Below are 12,929 nucleotides of genomic sequence, written 5' to 3'. Positions count from 1 at the left end.
ATGACCAGCACATCGTATCATCCTACTACAAATCTTCCTGAACAACCAATGCCTGAACTACTCGAATTAAGCTCCCCCGCTCAATAAGACGGACCGGGATGGTACGAGCAAATTCCGCCCACTTCTGTTGGTCAAATTCGTAGTATTTGTCGAAATAGCGAAATTCGATTTTAGAATTCTCATGGTCTAACGCTTCGGGGGACACATTGTAAAACAAAGCGAGCACACCTGTCTCATCATGAGCAGAGTTCTTATGAGCAGCACTTGGAGAAGGGTGACTTACGGCCTTTAGCTACTTGCTCGTCCTCGCTCTTACCATCCGGCAACAACACAAAATCTTGGGTGTGGTAAAACGTATTGTTAAGACCAGGGTGCTCAGCAATGATTTGGCTCACTGTGGTGAGGCAAGCCACATAATTCTTTGAAACAATTGAGTAGCGTTTTTGAAGGGTTGCGCGAATCGTTTTGAGCACGTCAACGGTTTTCACGATCATAGTCTCTGACTCTGGTGTATCCTTTACACAACGCAGCCTAGGATGAAGTGAGTAGAGCGAAATTATTCACATTCCATTCAACAGCATGGGGAACATGTTTACCATGGCTCGGCAGTAGAACGGAGAACGTTAATGACCTTGGTGCGGAACTGGACTCGCTCTATCGTTGACTTAAACGAAAGGTCGGAGGGAAGCTTCCCTGCCGCGAGGGCCAAGTCTACTTGGCGCTCAACCAACGCCAGTTCCCACGCAGTCCACTTTCTCATAATAGCCTTTTGGTCATCAAACATGGCTTGCTTGGGCTTATCAAGGGCGCCGGGAATGTAATCGAAAAAGAACATGTACGGAAGTCCCCAGTCGGTGGAAACGTCCACCACTGGGTTGTACTCGTTCATGTTCAAGAGCGTGGAGGCGTCGATATCAGGAAGATTCGCCATGATGTTGGATATGCTTCAAAGTACAAAAAATGTTTGGGCACTCTGGTGATGTGTTCGAGGGCTGTGGTGCCATATATATAAGAAATAGTTAGATGAGCGATGCAGTTTTGCTGCTTCCCTTGTGACCCACCCTGCTGCGTGGGGAGTGGGTGTTTATTGAACAGTTGGCTTGGATTTGCGAGGGCGTTACACATGGATTGAAGCGAAAAAATCAGCTACGACAATATTGCCTTTCAGTATAGAGTTTTCGATGTGATCCCGGGAATGCTCAGGGCCAGTATGATTGCGCGGCTGCTGCGCAACCGAACGAAGAGCGGGATTAGGGTGTGGTTGTCAATATCTTCTGGACTGTCAATTGGCAGGCAGGTATAGATATGAAAAGCCATCTAAGTTGGATAGAGTCGCAATGGGCCCCATTATCTGGGAGGACCCCCTCGTGACTCTATCTTGCGCTCCACACGGAATGGACCAACTCAGCGCATCGGATAATATAGTTCCAGCCGGGAAAGTCTTAGGCTTTCGAATCCAAGCGCCCTTTTTGATCAAAGTTCAATTGCTTTTGGTTGGTATGAGTTGGGACACAGGTAATGGGCCCCCTCTCTCGTTCCAGGTAGCTAGGCTCTAAAATGGCCAGCATGCAAGTTGTATGCATCATGCTGGAAAGAACAAGACACCTGGGAAATATGAAACCCTTAGGCTAGATACGAGCCGCCAGCCAATGGTATCAAATATTATGAAAACTGGCAAGCCACTCAGCTGCAAAGGTGACCACGTTATTAGGTGTAGCACTCTGTAGGCTTAGTCTTCTACACTCCTCTGCAGCTCTGGTCACTCATTAGTGAGTTGAACTGGAAACAAAACTATTTCTTTTAAGTATACTTCTCCTTCCAGTCAATTTTGGGGGTCTTTTCGTACCGTTCAAAGTTGCGACCTTGACGAAGCATCATCCGGGCTCATAACTGTCTAACAAATAATCGACTGAGCTAAAAACGCGGCCACCTTATTAGGTGCCGCACTATGTGAGCTTAGGCCTCGTCTTACACATCTTGTCCAGCAGCTCGTGGGGGGCCAGATGGGAGCAAGGAAGTAGGACCGCAGCCGGAGCGGACAGGAGAGGGATGGTAGGACTGTCGACACCACCTGCGATGGGACTGAACACAGATAAGGTGGGCGAAGCCAGGGGGCAGAAAGCCATAGGCAGAGAGGTGTTTAACTACATGGAGGATACATCGCGATTGCCTCTCGCGTCGCCTGCTGCTGCCGCTTTAAGATGTGGCTGGGGGCCAAGAGGCGGCGGCGGACGCCAGCGAGGTGACGTCAGGCGGTGGCTGGGCGCAGACCCACCTGCTCCTTGCGGAACATTGCACCGCCCCCTGTTTCAGCCCGGCGCTAGGCCAAATCGGGCGCCGTGTCTCTCTTCACGCGCGACGATCGCCAACCAACGTCTTGTCTGCCTATCTCTCTCTCTCTCTCTCTTTCTCGCTCTCCTCCAGCCTTCTACGAGGCTGCACTCTCCCCTTGGCTCCTCGTCATCCAGCTCACCAGCCTCGCCCATGCTGGCGCTACTTCGCTCGCTTTAGCCTTTATCTTCCCGTCGTTCTCCCGTCTCCATCTCACTCTCGCTATTCAACCATGGCCGCAAACGAGTACTACAACCAAGGCCACCAGCAGCCCTACGGCCACCACCAGGCCGCCCCGTCTTACGTCAATCATTATGGCCCTAAACACAGTCAGTATCCAACCTCAGATAATAACCTCGCTGCTGGGGGAGGGAAATACCATTCCAACGAGTACGCAGATGATATCCCGTTGAAACCAAATGCGTCGCAACCCGCGAGACCCGAGTTTGCAGACGTAGAAACACAGTATGCCCACGCTTCTCCGCAGCGCGAACCATCCTCCAGCCGCTCGAAGCGAAAGCGCCACAGCCGATTCAAGAGAATGCCCTGGGTCGTTTACATCACGTCTGCCATCCAGGTTGCCGTCTTTATCGCTGAGATCGTAAAAAACGGTAGGTTGTCCATCCCTGGTGCACACACACTCTCTCCCTCGACCCCCATGCTAACCCCGATCTGAACAGCTCAGCTGACCGGTTCTCCTATCATGCTCCGACCCCAGTTCAACCCAATGATAGGCCCCTCGCCCTACGTGCAGATCAACATGGGTGCTCGTTTTGTGGCCTGCATGCGAAACGTGAAAGGTGTACAGGATTCCCCTCAGGTGATTCCTTGGCCATGTCCGGGCACGACCACCAACGATCCAACGAGCAAAGATAATCAGTGCACCCTCTCTGAACTATGCGGGCTCGGGGGCGTTCCGAATCCGAGGGCGGGTGGCTCGATCAACGATAAGCCAGAACCCAACCAGTGGTTTCGGTTCATCATCCCCATCTTCCTGCATGCCGGCCTTATCCACATCGGTGTCAACCTTGCCGCGCAGATGATCATCGGAGCAGATATGGAAAGAAGTATTGGGTGGTGGAGATTCGCCATCGTCTACTACGCGAGCGGCATTTTTGGATTTGTATTTGGTGGAAACTACGCAGCTCCTGGGATCGCCTCCACCGGTGCCTCAGGGTCCCTGTTTGGAATTTTGGCACTGTGCCTACTCGACTTGTTGTACAAGTGGAATAGCATCAAGAAACCTCTCGCGTATTTGTTGACGATGCTGCTCGCCGTGGCTGTCTCGTTCGTACTCGGATTATTACCCGGCTTGGATAATTTCTCGCATATCGGCGGGTTCTTGATGGGCCTAGTGCTGGGCATCTGTTTATTGCGTTCGCCCGACACGTTGCGTGAGCGGATTGGTGTCTCCACCCCCTACATGTCCATGAGCGGGGCTTCTACCGAAGGGTCCAAGCGATTCGTGAAACAACCAGTGGGATTCTTCAAAGGACGAAAGCCGCTTTGGTGGGGATGGTGGTTGCTTCGTGCTGGTGCCCTGGTTGGCATCCTCGTTGCCTTTATTTTGCTGCTGAACAACTTTTATAAGTATCGGACCACGTGCTCTTGGTGCAAATACCTTTCGTGCCTGGTAAGTCCTATCCTAATCTATCACCATGTGCGAGTGCTGAATGACCATTTTTTCACACAGCCGATCAAAAACTGGTGCGACGTGGGAAATATCAGCCCAAGCCAAAGCTCAAATCCGAATTCCCGCCGTGCTCTCTGTTCTACCCTGTCACCCTAAAACTACACCGCGCTGTGCAATACGCGTTTTGCTCGAATCTTTCTTCAACCAAAACGAAATACTCTATGCGTTCATATCTAACGACGTCATGCCCTAGTTGTAGTTATTTTTTATTTGGAGATGTTTTATAGCCGCGCAGCATATATTTTACACTTGGAACTGGCACGTTTTTAATAAGCGGTTTCGCCCTGCAGAAAAATTCAGAGGCTCTGTGGCGTTTGGAATGGCTGGCGTGGAAAGCTGATGATGCAACTTGTGGTTTGAATCCATTGCCTTTTGCGGCGAGTTCTGCTGGTTAATGTTTTGAAGCGGGTTCGATGAATAGTTGCATTGTTTGTTGTATGTATATCTTGGGTCTGAAATAGACAAGAACATTGAAATCCATTATCGATAAGGCCGCCAGAACCCCTTTCTCGTCCGTGCTTAGGCACTGGCGGTCTTCCACTCGACGTCCTGCCCTTGGCCCTCCACCCACGGCAGACAGGCATTCCACAGGCTCCGGAACTCGCCATTGCCAACGGCCATCACCTTCTCCCAATCATCCTGGTTGATGCGCGCATAGAAGGCCAGGAAAGCGACGACGAGAAAGTCGGCGTAGCCAGGTGTGTTGCCCTCAAAGAAGGGGCCGGTCTTGGACTGGCCGGGCACGCCGCGCAGCATGGTCGCCAGGCGGGCCAACCCCCCCGAAACGTCGTGCCACACACGCTCAAGCTCGGCGCCGTGGGCGGCAACTTCGGCGAGCGGCTTGCCGAAACGCTCGGCGCGGGTGCGTAGGAAGTACTCCTGGCCGCGGGGGTCGAGGTAGGCGGGCACCTTGGGCATGAGGATGGGGATCTGCTTGATGGTGACAGCAGTGATGAGCTCCAGCACGGCGACGGCGAGCGGGTAGCTGGCGGAGGTGGGGAAGAGCGGCGGGTGCGCCGGGGCGGGGAATGCGGCGTCGAGGTGCAGCGCAATGGGCAGGCTGTCGTTCAGGGCATGGCGGGTGCCGGTGGACGAGTCGACGATGGCGGGCAGCGTGTAGGGCAGGGCCTGGTTCTCGAGGGGCGGCACGCCCAGGCTCTGCAGCAGCGGCGCGATGTCTGGATAGGAGACGAAGGACTGCGAGTAGGGAATGCGCTTGAAGTTGAGCACCAGGCGCGTGCGGAAGGTGTTGGGCGACCAGGCCTGGAGCGAGCCTCGGGCGGCGCTGGCGATGTCGAAGAAGTGGACGGAGCCGGCCATGAAGGATAGAAGACAAAGAGTAGAGAGAGCGAAGCCAGAGAGATATGGAGAGAGAGAGAGAGAGGGATGAGAGATTGGAGAAGGATAAGATAGTGGCTAACTAACTATAACTATAAGTTAGGTGTAACTATTGAGCGGGCTAAGAATGGGCAGCAAGCAGTCAACGACAGAGACAACGACAACAAGATGCAACCTCGAGTCCCAACAAAGACGATCTGCTTCATAACTAACTAACTACGCCTTCAGCGACTGCGTCGCCCGAAACTGCTGGGCTGCGCGGTCGTTCGGCGCCGCATCGCCAAACCCGCACCCGCCGTCCTGCTCCTGCGCAACCACCGGCCCCGCGCACAGCCCCGTCTTGAACCCGCAGCAGCCCGACGCGCAGTCGGCGTCGTTCTTGCACGGCCCGGTGATGTACTGTTTGCCCGGCGCGCTGGTGGGCGACGGCATCGTCGTGCTGGGGGGCGTGCTGCTCGTCACCGCCATGCTCAGCGTCGTCGTCGGCGTCTCGTGCAGCTCATCGTTCATGGCTCCCGTGGGCCCCGTCCCTGACGGCATCAGGTTGGCTCCCCGGCGCAGTCTTACGCCGCCGTGTCGGCGAGACTGGTTCCGGCCGAACCCGCAACCGCCAAAGCGCTCTTCGTCCAGCAGCGAGCCCGCGCATCGGGCGTTCTTGAAGCCGCAGCACCCAGACGCGCAGTCGACGTCGCTGGTGCAGGGGCTCCCGGATTTGTTGCCGGCAGCAGCAGCAAAGAGGAATGCTATGCGGCCCGTTAGTCGACGCCCCCACAAGTGTGTGTCAGCTATGGGCTCACTATTGAAGAAGAGAAGTGCGACGGCCGCAATGACGGTTTGAATAACAATACGCATCCTGGAAACTAGATCTTGGGACTAGAGGTATAGAGAGAGAGAGAGAGAATGCCCTCTGGATTGATAGCTTGATATAGATATGCTGGAGATGATGCCGGTCTGTGTGAAGCTCTGTTGTTTGGGGATCGAGCGAAAGACAGAAGCCGCCCACCGTCTCTTATGTTGTCGGCCCATCGCGCGCGGACAGTGCAGCCACGGCTCTGCAGACGCTTTGGGAAGCTCCCGCCGATGCAGAGGCAGTTGCGGGTGTCTGTCGCGTTCGAGATGAGTGGCACACGACTGCGGAAGCGCCGCGTGGTTGGCTGCTCGATGGGGCAGTACGTCCGCCGCTCGGGGAGGAATTTCATCTCAGTCTACCTGTTATATTGCTGGAATCTACGCAAGCAATGAAGCGTGTATTCACGGCTGGAGACAGAGGTTCGAAATATGGAGCCCCGGAAGTTTCAATTACTCTCACAGATAACGACAGTGCTACATCCAAGAAGTCGTCTGGTACACCCAAGACGGCGATCATTTTGCCTCCAGAGACCTGCGGTGAGCCATGGCCACAACCTTTCACCAGCAGACATTATCCTAGAATAGTACGGGATGCTCAGCAAGAGAATGACTGCCCTTTAGGCCTTCAGGCCCGAAACACGACATCTCATCCATGCCTCTGCCGACTTCCAACTCAGCAATTTCGGGAAATATCTGAGAAAGGTGAGCAAAGAGCGGCAACAAAGAAAAGAGAAAGAAGACAAGAACTTAGAAACGTACCACCACCGTAAATGGCATAAGTGTCGGCATTGAGCAGCGCTTCTTCACGCGTAAGGCCGAGGATACCATTGTATCCATAGCCATAGTCATTGGTCTCTGGGTCGTATATGTTTTTCATGTGGGTCATTTCGTGGAGCATAATAGTCGACTGATCGGTAGCGTGGCAAGCCGTATCGGCAACAGGGTAAGCGACGAAGTAGCGATCGCAAATTGTGATCAGGTTCGCCCATCTGTTGGCGATGGCATTCACTTTGCCCTTACAGCGGTCGTTGAAGCCACATCTGATATTAATAATTCCGCTGTTGATGGCACTGGTTTCGTTGGAGATGGCTCGAAATCGGGCTGCAACGTTTTTACGATCCGAAGCAGCTGTGGTCTTGAAAAACGTTTTGAAAGTTTCCGCTGAGCCGCTTGTTGCCCCCTTATTACCGGCGTTGGAATATTCGGTCGCCTTGGCCAGACATTTTGAAAGCACTGACGTCTGTGTTTCGTTGCAGGTGTCCAGGTAGAATTTGGACCGCTTTTCCAGCCCTAATCTTGCGGCACTCTTGATTCTAGAAGCAGCTTTACCATCAACCTTCAGGTTAAGATCGTTTGACCGATAGTGAATCATTCCTAAAAATTTTGTGCTTCCAGGGCTAGCGAGCAGGAATATTCCTTTAGAGAGCACTGAGATAGAGCCACCCGCGGCGAGATCTGCTGTCTCAGCAAGATCAAAGGTGTTATTGGTGGAGTCTCCAGGTTTAAGAGTGGTGAAGGCATCGGTGGGTAACCCTTGTAGGTCATAATGAGCAAGGAGCCCTTCGAATTCCATCATTTTACCTAGAAAACATCGTCAACTAGGCATTGTCTCGGGGTTCTGCCGATGTTCTCTACCTTCTTTATATACCGTAGCTCTCTCGCACGGAAAGCTGTCCAGTACAGTATTCAGCTTCATGAGCGAAATTGGATCTTTGCCTGTGTTGGTCACGACAGCATTCACCATCGTATTTCCAACAGCGCTGAGTTGGACCCTGATGAGGTCATTGCTGGTTGGTGCTTCGCGAGGCAACGCAGAGGTAGCCGTTACCAGCAGGGCGGCAAGAATAGTAGCAGCAAACATATTTCATAGAACGTAAAGAACTTGTGGAAGAAACAGTAAGCAGAAACAGTTCAAAGGGAGAGATTAGATGTATCGAAAGCATTCCCTTGAAATCATTTACCATGCACATGGTGGTTTATTTATATTTTTCCAGTAAGATTCATCGGGTGGCCATGGTTCATTAAGACAAGCCCACTTGGTGACGCCATGGAAAAACTAGTGGCACGGGTAGAGTAGAGTGCAGCTGGAAAAATTATTTCTTGTGCCGCATTGAAGCATTCAACCGTGGCCCACCGTAATAGTGCGCCATGTCTCTTCGACAAAGAATGTGCATGAATACGTAGATACATAGCTTGGAATTCTCTGTGGCAGGCAACCCATCTCTCACTTGGTGATGGAATTGATAGGCCGTGTCGACGTACCGCAAGCGCAGAACCTTGATTTAGTCTTGCGACATGATGCCCACCCTGCACTTGATACTGAATCAAGGTGCTGTCAATAGAGCGCGATTGAAAAGCCTCGGGCGCGACGGCAAAAATATTCCGTGCTGGGGACCTTGTAGGTAGCTAGGCGAGGGTCGTTTTAGTGGAGATACCGGCATGCATTCGATTTTGTAGGTAATCGAAGTTCCAAGAACAGTGCCGAACGCCAAAAATATGCGTTCTTACGGGGTACTCCTGAGCGGGATATGAGAACTAGTGGAAAATTTTATCTCGGGGTCATGTCTCAGCCCGCCTTCCTTGAGGAGATGTCTTCGAAAGACGGGTATTTCTAGATATGCGGGTTTCAATTGCTCCCATCACAGTTATTCTAGTAGAGTGGAAATCGCAGTGGATCTGATATCCTATGGAATTTTGTGGCATCAGTGTAGCGTTTTCAGGGCGACGGGAAACCGATGCCTCATGCCAACGTCGCCGCGGGGGAGGGAGTGGGGATCCGAAGTTTAGCACCACAGTAGGAGTATGAATACATGAAAACAACAGGGCACGCTGAAGCTGACTCGGGTTGCGTCAAACTCTCGCGGAAATTGTCTGTTTGTCGCACTTAAGCCAATCCGCAAAATAAATAATAACTCGACAAGTAGTTATGTAACTACTTCGAATCACTTTAAACCTTAATAGTCAAGGTAACGGCATTGGCCAGCAATAATATCAGTATATAATCAACGCAGACCTTGTTTTGACTCTCAAGACGTCCAAGGCCGTGAGCTAAGCACGCGGGGCTGGTTGATACCACGCCTTGGGCATTTACCTGCTGGGCATTCGTCGTAGTTGCTTTGAGGATGTTGTCCAGCAAGGCCTTCGCATTCTCTCAGGTGAGGAAAGCTGGCGAGGAAAGCTGGCGAGAAGAAGTTAAAGATTGGACAGCGGAATCTCGGTTGGGCATCAAGGACAACATGCTGTAACTAAGCCAGATTAGGAGAGTCAGACTGCATAAGAGCCTCCGAAAAACAATAATAACTCTCCAAGAAACTGAGAGTCAGCGAGGTACTTATGCTATGCAGGTGAAGAACACAGAGAGCAGAAGAGCCAACAGATAAAAGGTGCTGAAAAAGAGTGCAATCCTGCTAGAAGGTGATCTGCCGAGGAGGCGCTCCCCCTCGACATGAACGGTACTCCGTACTAGTAGCTGGCCTTGTTGCTGGACACCGCAAGATGAGACGCGTCACTGTTCCGTGATGACTAATTAAGGATAGTCGAGTCGAGCTTCGCGACAACGCTGGGCAGACATCGCTGCTGCACCGCCTCCCGCTCGTTTCTGGCTTGTCATCTTCTCTGCTCCAACTTGGTTTGCTCTCAGCTCCTTGTTCCGCCTGTCGCTTTGTTACCGAACGCCAGTGTTGTGCCATCAGTCGAGCCCCCTGCTCTGGACCTGATCCCAACAGACCACCTATTTCTCCCGCCATGTCGGGGCAATCGCGCGACTGAGATTGGCCTATCGCTTCACAACCCGAATATGGACGCCTTCAGTTCCGCTTGTCCAGATTCTCCAAGACCAAGACACCCCACGAAGCGGCGATCTAATCGGTGGTTGCGAAAGTGTGAGCGTTGCATCTGCACTTCTGCCAAATACTTCCCTCTCGCTTTTGTGTACGGCCTTACAACATGGGCGGTATGGGTCCAGGCCAAAGTCGGGTTTGGATATTCAAGGAGCTCCTGGACAGGTATGCCGCCCGCCGCTTGGGCGAAACCGTTGCACTGGCGTTGTTTGACAACCTCGCGCTCCCCCGGTTCTCTGACAGCGTGAAAGCAGGCAAGTTCAGTGCTTTAGTCGGCATAGTCTTCTACCTCTGCCTGAATAGCTCGTATACGGTTGCCGTTTTTACTGATCCTGGATCTCCGGTTGCCACACGAAACCGGCATGCCTACAGCCATCTTCCCACCATAGAACCTCCGGCGTACAACGCGTTAACAGTCAGCTCTACCGGTGGCACGAGATACTGTAAGAAATGCCAATCGCCAAAACCAGATCGAGCACACCACTGCTCAACGTGTAAAAGATGTGTTTTGAAGATGGACCATCACTGCCCATGGCTGGCAACCTGTGTTGGATTCTACAATTACAAAGCCTTTGTTCTTTTCCTAGGATATACGTGCCTGTTCTGTTACGTCTGCTTTGCCGTCTCGGCAACGTGGGTATGGACAGAAATGCTTACGGATACTCGCTACATGGAGCATGGATTCCCAATAAATGTCATTCTTCTGGCCATCATTTCAGGCGTGATTGGTCTGGTATTGACTGGCTTCACTGCTTGGCACGTAAGCCTTGCATGTCGCGGTTTAACGACGATCGAATGCCTGGAGAAGACGAGATATCTTTCGCCTTTGAGGAAGACACTAGATAACCAAAGACAACACCTCGTGTCTTACGATGGACGGCAAGATAGTCGGCTCGGTAATACTCTACATAGCTATGGGCAACAGTTGTTGGACATGCATGCCAACGCCATACCCGGCGTGACTCGAGAAGAGGAAGGTGAAGAACGACCATCTCCAACGATTTCCACTCGGCGACCAAATCCACCGTACGCGGCCGAGATATATAATCCAAATGAGCATACGAATGATTATCTATCGCCTGCACAACAATCTCTCTACCGATCTTACGAAGAGTTGGAACGACATCGAGAGCGGGATAGGTACGAAGAATACCTAGATGAGCAGGACTCAGAAAAATTACCAAATGCGTTTGATCTTGGCTGGCAGCGAAATCTAGCGCATCTATTTGGTACCAACCCGCTGCTCTGGTTGCTCCCCATCTGCACCACTACCGGGGATGGATGGTACTGGGAAGCAAGCTCAAAATGGCAGGAAGCGAAGCATGACATAGAGCAACAACGCTTAACCCGCTGGGAAGAATCACAATTGGCCGGAGCGAGGTATACCGGGAGACAAAATTGCTCACAAGGCCATTATCCAGATTATCGTAATCACAACGGTGAAGGCCTCTACGATAGATCTGGTGAAACACTACAGTCCCCTGCTGGTGTCTCTATGAGAACCCTTCCGCCCAGATCTTCGCGCCAACAAACTTGTGGTTATGAGAGTGATTCGGATACTGCCTTGGATGGCTATAGTATAAGTTACGATGAGCGCCTAGGAGTTCGAAGCTTAAGTTCTGGGGCTCAGGCGGCCACAAGTTAGTCAAAGCCGTTGGAGCCTGTTATTATATAAATGGAAGTGCTTGGTAACCGCGGGTTTGTGGCGTCTGAGAGGGCAATATTTCATACTTATGCAATTTCTTGAACTCTGTTGCAATGGTCTTAGTAGGCTGGCATTTAAGGACTGTTTGGATATACGGCCATTTTATTATATATTACTACGAGCAGTGGTTGGTCTCTTTTTACCTCATCATCTCAGACGCGTGCTGTTAAGGTTCTTTAGCGCGAATTTAGTGTTTTGAGCTAACCCATTTGGGTAATTTGGCCAGAACCTGACCAGCACAGCATCTGAGCTGGTTTTCAGCTTTTTTGCAGAGTCACACACATTGAATTTACTGCTCCAAGAACTTAATATGATGTTTTTTTATCTAGACTTCATCTATAATTATGTTTAAATTTACTGTAGAGCTTCTTGTTCAATCTGCTCTGCATTGTTAAATTTTTCTGTTTGATTACTCAATTGAGAAATATCAGTTGATCAGCTCTAGTTATTCTATAAGAGCAGTATGTACATAAACATATCTTCTCTCTGAATCAGTGATCTTTCAGTGCTTATCTGTCTTCTTTGTAGACTTATTCAAATCTTTATTGTTGAGATTTTGTGTCATCTGTTTTTGTGCAATCTTTTTGACTCTGTCTCACTTAATTCTTATAACATCATTACTTTCAGCTGAATATTGTTTAAATTCTCTGATCAACTAGACTAGTGATTTTTTTATTGAAGTATGCATTTTTTTTTCAACTTTCTGCTCTATGTCTGTTATGCTGTCTTATTCTGAATTGATTAAAAATAAAGTATGCATTGTGTTGCAAGAGTTCACAGAAAGCAGTGAAGAAGAGATGAATGCATTTAAGATAGTTTAAAGCTACTCAATGATCTGATCCTCTAGTACTGAAGACAAATTCTGCTCACAATGATAAATGTTGAGTTTCATTGATGATCTTTATGAATAAATTAGAGTGATGTGTGCATGCAGTCAGTATCATTAAATTAGTCTTTGATTATTAGTTCAGAAAGTATCAGTTGAATGCACTCACTGTGCTTTTCTATTAAAGAAATGATCTTCTTCTCATTGCAAAGATCTCATTTTGTGAGAATATCACATTCTCAAATATAATCAAATTTATATACTATATATTGTCTTATATAACATGTGTATAACATGTATAACTTCTATAACATTTACAGAGTCATATACATAAATCTTGATTAAATA

General features: G+C 50.3%; 5 protein-coding genes across 5 annotated transcripts; 2 read left to right on the top strand and 3 right to left on the bottom strand.

Annotated features, from left to right (window-relative positions):
* Positions 1-25: 25 nt before the first annotated feature.
* On the bottom strand, positions 26-931 carry LOZ57_005863 (uncharacterized protein; the record flags this gene model as incomplete). Its single annotated transcript, XM_049254889.1, has 3 exons — positions 26-228; positions 284-531; positions 597-931. 3 exons carry the CDS (start codon positions 929-931, stop codon positions 26-28), a joined length of 786 nt encoding a protein of 261 aa, XP_049106056.1.
* A 1,632-nt stretch (positions 932-2,563) lies between these two features.
* Positions 2,564-4,120, top strand: LOZ57_005862 (uncharacterized protein; the record flags this gene model as incomplete). Its single annotated transcript, XM_049254888.1, has 2 exons — positions 2,564-2,942; positions 3,012-4,120. The coding sequence occupies 2 exons, from the start codon at positions 2,564-2,566 to the stop codon at positions 4,118-4,120; spliced, it is 1,488 nt and encodes a 495-aa protein (XP_049106055.1).
* A 423-nt stretch (positions 4,121-4,543) lies between these two features.
* LOZ57_005861 (uncharacterized protein) lies at positions 4,544-5,344 on the bottom strand (the record flags this gene model as incomplete). Its single annotated transcript, XM_049254887.1, has 1 exon — positions 4,544-5,344. One exon carries the CDS (start codon positions 5,342-5,344, stop codon positions 4,544-4,546), a length of 801 nt encoding a protein of 266 aa, XP_049106054.1.
* Positions 5,345-6,884: 1,540 nt separating this feature from the next.
* LOZ57_005860 (uncharacterized protein) lies at positions 6,885-8,072 on the bottom strand (the record flags this gene model as incomplete). The annotated part of the gene is made up of 2 exons (XM_049254886.1): positions 6,885-7,792; positions 7,847-8,072. The coding sequence occupies 2 exons, from the start codon at positions 8,070-8,072 to the stop codon at positions 6,885-6,887; spliced, it is 1,134 nt and encodes a 377-aa protein (XP_049106053.1).
* Positions 8,073-10,156: 2,084 nt separating this feature from the next.
* On the top strand, positions 10,157-11,695 carry PFA3 (palmitoyltransferase for Vac8p; the record flags this gene model as incomplete). The annotated part of the gene is made up of 1 exon (XM_049254885.1): positions 10,157-11,695. One exon carries the CDS (start codon positions 10,157-10,159, stop codon positions 11,693-11,695), a length of 1,539 nt encoding a protein of 512 aa, XP_049106052.1.
* Between the last annotated feature and the right edge of the window lie 1,234 nt (positions 11,696-12,929).

Source organism: Ophidiomyces ophidiicola (genome assembly GCF_022830035.1).
Source record: "Ophidiomyces ophidiicola strain CBS 122913 chromosome Unknown scaffold_33, whole genome shotgun sequence".
NCBI classification, from domain to species: domain Eukaryota; kingdom Fungi; phylum Ascomycota; class Eurotiomycetes; order Onygenales; family Onygenaceae; genus Ophidiomyces; species Ophidiomyces ophidiicola.
This window is presented reverse-complemented; position numbering and strand designations above follow the sequence as displayed.